The sequence below is a fragment of the Daphnia pulex genome, chromosome 11 (genome assembly GCF_021134715.1).
Source record: "Daphnia pulex isolate KAP4 chromosome 11, ASM2113471v1".
Taxonomy (NCBI): Eukaryota; Metazoa; Arthropoda; class Branchiopoda; order Diplostraca; family Daphniidae; genus Daphnia; species Daphnia pulex.
In genome coordinates, this window is record NC_060027.1 from 1,953,960 (window position 1) to 1,963,002 (window position 9,043).

The 9,043-nt window shown below is 42.4% G+C and overlaps 1 protein-coding gene across 1 annotated transcript; it reads left to right on the forward strand.

The window, feature by feature from the left end:
* Nucleotides 1-1,531: 1,531 nt before the first annotated feature.
* Nucleotides 1,532-7,849, forward strand: LOC124207837 (uncharacterized protein DDB_G0271670-like). Its single transcript, XM_046605466.1, has 2 exons — nucleotides 1,532-2,561; nucleotides 5,238-7,849. The coding sequence occupies exons 1-2, from the start codon at nucleotides 2,363-2,365 to the stop codon at nucleotides 6,476-6,478; spliced, it is 1,440 nt and encodes a 479-aa protein (XP_046461422.1). The 5' UTR covers nucleotides 1,532-2,362; the 3' UTR covers nucleotides 6,479-7,849.
* The last annotated feature ends 1,194 nt before the right edge of the window (nucleotides 7,850-9,043 follow it).

The following is a 9,043-nucleotide window of genomic DNA, read 5'->3' on the forward strand; positions in this document are numbered from 1 at the left end:
GGTTTTCTAGAAAAAACCCATGGTGCGGTTTATCAACATAAATGGGGGACCGAGTTTCTTTTTAAACACTGTTAAACACTCGGCCCCTCCCCATTCTTTCGTCAAATGGTTTCCCCCTAGTGGCTGATTTCCACTAATCATCCAAAACTTTTTTTATTTCGCGATTGATTAAATTGTGTGTGTGAAGAGACTGTGCATTATCAAGTATCTACCTAGACACACACACAGAGTTGTTATCTGGTGTGTGTATAATACACACCGTGGAGATTATCGATTAGGAGCCCTTGAACCCAATAAACACACACACGTCAAATGGTCTGGTGGGGGGACGACTATGGGGGGGAATTTCTAGATATTTGAAAAAATAAATATTCCACCAAAAAAAAGTTCTCTGTCGAGTAATTTTCATTCCAGACAAAGTATTTTGAGCATCAGGACAAAAGAGAAAAAAAAATAAGAGAGGGGAACTAGAACCATCGTGTGTGTCGGTTGAGAAAAGAGAGTGTATAACATGACAGTCTCTCTCCTACGAAAAAACTCCTCACCGGGAGAGCACAGTTGAGGGGGGAGATGCCCTGGGCTAATCACATACACACACACACACAAAGAGGAGGAGTGAAGCTGGGGGGGAGCTGACGGTCTACGTGACCTTCTCATACATAAGAAAAGGACGGACTTTGCATCCGATACGACTATATATACGAACTCATCCCTTTTTTCGTGGCTTGTGACCCCCGTCCGTTTCAATCGCTTCTTTAATGCTTTCAGGATTAATTTCTCGACATTTCGACAAATGAGTTTTCAATCGTGACCAGACACGAACAATGCTCATTTGAAATATTTCGCAAATTCTTATTTCATTAGCTGTTTTTTAATGGATGAAACCTCCCGCAAGTGTGTGTGTGAGCCAGCTAGCTTGGTGTGTGTGTGAGTGGAAGCCGGGCACCGTTATTAATAACGACCGGAAACTTTCGCCCGGCGTTCAACAGCTGATTCAATGAAAAATTTGTTTAGACTTTGGTTTTTTCTTCGGTTACTACAAGTCGTCGAGAGAGAGAGAAAAGAAAAGAGAAAAAAGGCAACGGCGGAAGAAACTGTTTTCACCCAAACGTAAAAATAGGGACAAGGCGAACGGGAGTCGAGAAATTGAGCATTCGAACTTGTCCAACATTCTTATATTCTCCCAAAAGATTCTAAAGACTTCCGGATACACACCAAAAGAAAATTGTTAATTTTCCAACAAAATATTTAGTGAGGGGAGGGAGAGAGAGACAGAGAATTTTGCTGGTCTTCCTTTCTAAAGAAGAAAAAGGGACGATTTGTGTCTCAAGGCGAAAATCAAAACCCGATGGAAAGTGTGTACACAAGAGTTGAAGAGATAGAAAACAAGTTTTGGGTGTGTGTGTCTGTGTGTGTGTACGTGTAAAATGAGAGAGAGAGAGAGAGGGGGCAAGGCCGCCGCGCAGCAACAATGATGACAGCCATCAGTCCTTCTTCTTCTTCCATCTTTTTTTTATTTTTCCCCCTTCCACAACTAGGAAATGAAAAAAAATTCGTTTCAGATACAAAACCAAAGATTGAATTTTTGCAGTAAAATCAACCGTCAAAAGATCTGGTCGGCCATTAAAAAATAAAAACATTCGGATAATTGGATTCACCGACCATGTCAATCAATTGTGAATAACGTCCAGACTTGTTTTTGTGAATCCTTAGTACAATATTGAAAATCTGATTTGAAAACGTCGTGATCGGCCGCCATTACACACACACACACGGAATTTAAAAAAAAAGAGACACACATAATTTCCAAATGAGGTGACCAGATGCCCGGTGAAGCCCTCGGGGCTTTCATTTGACAAGATGTTTAGTTAGCCATTTTGTGATTAATTTAATATCTCACCGGAAAAATAATGTGTCGAAATAATAATCAAAAGAGATAAGAGTTGATATTTTTCAACGAGTGAAACACACATTGGAAAAATAAGAAAGAAAAGAAAGGAGAGCTCTGCTGTTGTTTAACGGTGGTGTAGTGGTGGCGCTGCTCACACACACGTAGACAAGTCCTATAGACACTGCGGTCTCTCTATTGCACGTCAGTCAGTCAGTCCGCCTCCTTCGGCCAGATCAGTCGCATCCGAAAATTTCGCCCAAAATTTGTTTGTTTTTTCTCTTTCTCTGCGCAACCGATTGTCTTTTGTTTTTCGTCATCTGTTTCGTTTATTAAACAGAAACCCCCAAAATAAGTTTGTCCCAACGTGAATCGCGTGTCGTGAACTCAGAAATTGTTTTTTTTTTGTTACTTTTATCTTTTTGATTGTCAAAAGAAAAGATAAATTAGACAGTTGATCAAATAAAGTCGCCAATGCCTTTATCAGTCGCAATGCCGTGCGGATTCGAAGAAAATCTGATGGATTTCGAATGCAGTGGTGGTGGTGGAGTGGCGGGAAGTTGGGGGTCTGGCGGCCACACAGTGACGGACTTTGACCATCCCGACCCGCTCCTGATGGTCTCCCTCAACCCAAAAGATCATCACAGCAACGACGGAATAGGAGCAATTGCAGGTCAGTTTTTTTAAATTTAAAAACCCCCCTCAAACAAATTCCGATTTCCCTTTTTTTCTGTCGGTTGTTTTGTCACGTCTTGGCCCACTTTGAGAGAGAGAAAATGGCGTTGACGAAGAAGAAGAAGAAGAAATGTTTCAAGTGAAATATAACAAACGGAAGGAGAGAGAAGGAGAAGGGCCGAGGGAAAGTAGGGTGCCCCCTTCTCCACCAGTCGCTCTGGCGGGGGCCGTGGCCAACTAAAAATGAAACACAACCAAACTTGGGTGAAACCAAGTCGCTATTGCTCGGTGTGGTGGTGGTGGTTTTGCGTGGTCGATAGGTGGCGACCTTGCCTTATGAAGGCAATCACGTGTGTGTGTGTGAGTGACGTCACTTGACGCGCTCACACCGGCCATTTTTTTTTTAATTCAATTCAGGTGACACAAATTTTTGTTTTAAGGTCGGACACAAAATCGCACATCGAGGTCAAGGTCGAGCCAATTTTTTTTTTCGCAGACGATGATCACGGCCGTTGCAAAGAAAAAATTCGCCATTTACGGGAAAGTGGGGTGCAACCCCCCCTGCAGTCAAGGTTTTGAGGAAATGGGCAGATCACAAAATGGCGACCGCTACGTGATAAAGATGTGAATGCTATAACTGATTGAGGCCGCTTTGTTGATTTAAAAAACCCAAGTTCCACCGAAAAATTCTCCCACAAGTTTCTCCAATAAAATAAAATTCGTGAAAAAAAAACGGGAAAATAAAAAAAAACCAAAATAAGTAACACACGCTACAGCACTACCAACGGCACAGCAGACGCACGCAGATGTTTTTAATTTGCGGTTCTCCTCTTGGCTGGTGGTTTTCTTCTTTAAAAGGCGAAGGGAAAAAAATGATGTTGCCGAAACCCGTCGAACCTGATATACCGCTACGTTGTCGGCGGGAGTCTGGGTGAAAGTTTACACATTTTTCTTATTTTTCAAAATGGCGAATCAAAATATATCTCAAATCAATCGTGAAATTTAAATCAAATAAAATCTGTATAGCCTCAAGACTTGAATTTCGAGTTCCATGCAACAACTAGATCATCTGATAATAATAATAATAATATTTTATCAAGCCAGAAATAATAAGAAGAGAGAGATCGTCCTGGTTTCGTTCGTGTCTTCCAGTTTTTACCTAGAAAGAAAAAATATTTTTGCACCTGGCGTTGTGATGATGACACCTGGCGCTGTGCCGACACCCCTCTCTCCTTGACTTCGTGTGTGGGGTGGAATCTAGGACTAAATAACCTCCCCCCCCTTCTCTACTGAAAATATTATAATTTCATTTCAGTCACCACCTCGTTATATCAGTAAAAAGTTCATTGGCTAGTTCAAGCGTAAACAAAAATGGTGGACAACTTATTGTCAGGGTGTGTGTACCAACCGCTGCTCGTCTGTTAAACAAAAAAAAGAAATAACCAAGGTCAATTACCCCACGATATATCCCTCACTCTGTTGTGTGTGTGTGTGAAGGTAGAGAGAGACGTGTTTTACCTTTTGTGTCTTTGTGTTGTGTGTGTAGAGAAAATCTCCCGATCCAGTAGCCCGAGGGCGTTTGGAATCATGCAACCTTATCTGTTTCTCTTTTTTCTTCTTTCCCTAAAGACATTACATGGCTGTTGAGACGCCGTGCGTATAGAGAGAGAGAGAAAAAAAGGGGGCGTGAGTCCCGATGGACACACGGCCAAAAAAATAAAAGAGGAGAGTTGAAGAGTTCCAAGGTCAATCAACCGAGAAAAACCCAAAAAAAACAATTTAGCATCTTGTCAGAAAAATCAACTCGAATTTCTTTTTTTTTTTTAATAAATTTGATGTTGACGAGAAATTTGCATATTAAATTTCAAATCAAATGATTTGACGTAAAAATAAGATTTTTTCAAGAGTGGGAGGAGTCGAAGGAGAAAAAGGTTGAAAAACCGTGAGCCGGCCGCCCGTCACGGTCAGCCGGAAGTGGCAACAAGAAACTAAGAAGAAGAAGTTAACGTCAACGACCTCTTTTGGGTTTTCTTCTTTTTCAAAAAAACAACAACAAAATGAATAACAAGTCGCTTCTTTTGCAGATGGGCGCGCGTGTATCCCCCTCCAACAAATCTCACGGTCTTATTTATTTCTCTCCCGGAATGATCGGGTTTGACCAGGGCCGCAGGACTATAGACGAATAAAAATCACGTTTCCCGTCTTACACGTAATTGACAGACGTTTCAAATAATTGATTTCATTTAAAAACAAAATCCGTTTTTTTATTATTATTTTTTCTTTCCCCATCCGTCGAAGTCATCCGCCGTGTAACGTAACACTCGCGACAACAGAGAACAAACTTGAAACCATTTTATTTTGTCGACCCCTCCTGAAATGTCTGTGACACACACACACACGGAATCATCACCACAACTTCCGTTTGCCTTTTAAAAAACGAACAAGTCTAGTGACGTATATTTTTTCCCCAGTTTCCAGAATAATCTCGTGGGGTCCCTCCATCGTCTCTGACGCATCCGGAATGCGTCTCTAGACTACCAGGGGAAGAGACGTACACATATGATTGACTCGACGTGACGTGTTTGTCGAACGAGAAAAGAAAAGAAAATGGTTTTTTTGTTGTTTAACTATCGATTATTAACGTTTGGCTCTTTTATTTTCTTTTTTAAAAAAGGATCGAAAACGGATTTGTCGTCTAGTTGGTGTCGGAACAGTAACAGCCGGTCGTCATCCATGAGCGGATTAGCCGGAAGCGGATCATCATCAACACCAGGCAACAACAGTAGTTGTAACACTAGTACAACTACTACCAGCAGCAATAGTAGCACTTGCAACAGCAGTGGCGGATTGAGTTCATCGTCCTACTGCCGCCGGCTGGGCTCGGCATCCAACAGCAGCCGACGCAGCGCCACATTTCAACTGTGGAGTCCGCGCTTGAGGCTGCGGGACGAGCGCAAACGCGTCCTGAAATTGTCGCTGGCCAAATTGAGGCGGATCGACGATGCGGAATCGTGTCTCAGACGGTCCGTCTTGCTCAACAACACGTTGAGGCGGTTGCAGCGCGACGCCAGAGACGAGAAATCCGGCGGCGGACAGAACAACAACCACGTCATTTCGTCGGCCGGTGAAAACGACTGCAGCAGTCGACTCCACCAACAACATCCGGCCGTGAGACTGTCGTCGTCGTCGTCGGAAGAAGATAACAACAACCATCAGGCGGAATTGCAGACGATGCGGTCGCTGCTGAGCTGCGACGAGTTGCCGCTGTTGAATTCCGGATCGTCGATGGCCGGCGGAGATTTGTCGATGGTGGAAAACGGTGGAAGCCAATCACGGGGGCCGGCCGGATCCATCAAGCGACGGCGGACGTCGTCTGACGTCACGGACGATTTGGCGGCCTCGCTGGCCGCCGCCGGATCGTCGTCTTCATCGCTGGACTCGTCGTGCGGCGGATTGAATTTTGGCGATTTGTATCTGCCGCCCACGCCGCGCATGATCTCGTCGCTCGAGGACGAGGAAGAGGCCGCCGAGGCGTGGCAGTGCGTCAAGAGGCCAAAGATCAGCAACAGCACTGCCGGAAGTGACGTCAGTGGGCGGAACCGACCCGCTTTACGTCCGTGTAACTCTTTACCGTCACTGACGACGTCATCATCATCATCCAACACCGCAACTAGTTCTTCTTCTTCTTCATCATCTAATCAAAATAATTCGCCCATTCTCACCGGATATACTTCGTGTTTGACTTCCGGACTCTCCCTCATCAACGGATCCAACTCTTCCTCGTCGGCAGCCGCCGCTGCAGCCGCCGCCGCCGCTGCCGCCCAGCAGTCTACCTACTCGTGCGGCCAGTCTTCGCTCTTTGGAGAACTTCAGTCGGTCGTCTTCCATTCACTCATCACATCATTAGAATCGTAAAAACAAAATCTTACAAAAAAATTTTTTTTTTCATCCGCCCGGAATTTTTTTTTCATCCGCCCGGAATTTTTTTTTTCATCCGCCCGGAATGAAAAAAAAAATTCACTCTGTAAAACCGCCGTTGTGTGTCTTTATTGACCGCCATCATCATATGATACCCGTGTCCTTTCTCTCTCTCTTTACTCTCTATTCTCCCCCTCCTCTTCTTCCCATTCTTCCGGTTATTGATTCCGGTTTCCCCCTTTCTCTCTCTGGCCCTACCCCATTCATTTTACGTTCGAAGAGGGGAGGGGAGTAAGGAAAGTAAGTGAAGGGGGAAGTAGAAGAAGATCATTCGCACTTTTTCTGGTGGAAGGTGTGTATGTGTGTGTGCCATCCATCGTTAAAAAACAAAAAAAAAGATCCGGAATGTGTGTGTAGAAACAAAAATGCCAGTTCTTAACGCCGGAATTCCGGAATCCGCGCACACTGTGCCATCATTTTTGTTTTTTAATGACTAGCTCGGAATTCCGGCCATTTCTCTCCATTGATTGGATGTGTTTATCTTCTATCCTTGTAAATAAAACACACACACACATACGTTATTATTCTAATAATCTCTCCTTAAATGAAAATTACAAAAAAAAATTTAAAATTTAAATTTTCTCTCTCATCACACGTGAATAGAAAAGAGACAAATCGATTCTGTGACCATTTTTTCGAAGCCATTGTACATTAAATAGCGCCGCCGCACTCTTGACCCAATTCAAATTCTGTTTTTTTGTTTTCTTTCGGTTTGAAATTTCTTTTTCGTCTCTTCTTATCGACTCACTCTAAAATATTCCAACCGCACGATCCTATAGAATCAATCAAAGGGGAAATGTAATAATAATTCTAAATTGATGAGAGAGAGAAAATTCAACAACGACCTGTATAGCAAAAGTCACTTTTTTTGTTTTTTTGAAAAGTTCCCGCCTAATTTGTTTTTTCACACGAAACACAAAATTTTTTTGAATTAGAAAAATGTCCTGAATTTTTTTTTTATATGTTTATTGATTTCGGGAGTTTATCGCACCGTTCGTCACGGAACAATTCCACGTGCACACGTACACAAAAAAAATCGCCATTTTCTTTATAAAATAAAATAAAAATAAAAAATAAAAATAAATTGTTTCACCGGAGGGGGGAGTGGAAAAAGGAGGAAAGAAAAGAAGAAGAAAAAAAAAGGTTCGACCGTCGTAAATTGGCGTGAAAGTTTCGCCCAATTTCCACTACCACCCTCTCACAATTGACACATTGTGTATTTCTATTTGTTATTATACACGCGGGTTGGGATGAATTATCGTTTGTTTCTTTTGTTTTAATTCCTTCTGGGTAGATACGAAAATTAAAATTTAAAAAATAAATAAAAAAAAAAAAGAATTACCCCACCCCCTCAATTTTGTTTCTCGTCCTTGCGTGTGTGTGTAATCATCAGCTGAGTTTGTGTATACTGTTTTTCTCTCTCTCTCTCTCTTTGCTGCGTATATTACCAAATATATAAAAATATATCTACTATAAAAAAAAGTAAGACTTGATGAGACTTTTTTTCTTGATGTAATTATATTGGCCAAAATGTAGGTCGATATGTTGTTGTTGCTGTTTGAAACCGACAGACGACCAACGGTACATTTTTGTGTGTTTTTTAAAAAAAGAAGAAGGAAAATGAAAAAAATTGTTCAGTCTCGGCCGGATAAGTTCCCGGTTGTGACCTCCATTGCGTTCGTTCGTGTGTCTTGCGTAAAAGTGGAACGGCTAATCTTCTTTTGATATCGTACCCTCTATACTACTCCTTTTTTTTCCTAGAGGGGGGGGGGAAACTAATGAACACACGACGACACACACGACCAAATAAATGAAAAAAAAAGAAAAAACCAAAATGGCGCGTATTTTGAACGAAAAAAAAGTTTTTGAAGTGGTAACAGCCGCTGTGTGCATATATAACGGAAGTTGTGTGCGTGTGTATGCCGTAACGGCTGGTATTTTAAATCATTCTCCCGCGGGAGTTTCTTTTCCTTTTATTTCTTGTCTTCCTGTGACGTCACAAGCCAAAACAAATCCAAAAGGAGAGAGGGGGGAAACTGAGAGAGAGAAAATAAAATAAAATTCAAAATGCCTTGAACACACACACAACTGTGCGCGGGAGTGTTTATAAATAGTAAGAGGAGAGTCTGTGAGGATCGTCGTCACGCGTTCGTATTTCTCGGGTCGGCGATTTATTTCCCCCCCACCACCAAAAACATCGGGTGTAGAATTTGTGTCTCTTTTTCTTTACTCTATCGAGTGGTGGTGGCCAGCCCTCACGGCTAATCGATACGGATATATACATGTGGGAGAGAGAGAAACGACTAGGTTGCCCCCATGTATGGGTGGGGGGCGCTGCTCCGGTACGGTACTACATCCGTACGAAAGTATTTGATCCATCGCGCAGAAAGAAAAGAGAAAAAAACTTCAAAGGAGATCAAAAATTCTGTGTTCGGTAAGGGGAATCATATATGCACATTCTGCGAGCTTCTCTCTATTTAAAAAAAAAGATAGAAATATTTT

What these genes read in the sequence shown, in the direction of transcription:
- LOC124207837 (XM_046605466.1), top strand. Translation starts at nt 2,363, where the DNA reads ATGCCTTTATCAGTCGCAATGCCGTGCGGATTCGAAGAAAATCTGATG. An exon ending in CGGAATAGGAGCAATTGCAG is followed by an intron (nt 2,562 to 5,237) that starts GTCAGTTTTTTT and finishes TTTTTAAAAAAG; the next exon opens with GATCGAAAACGGATTTGTCG.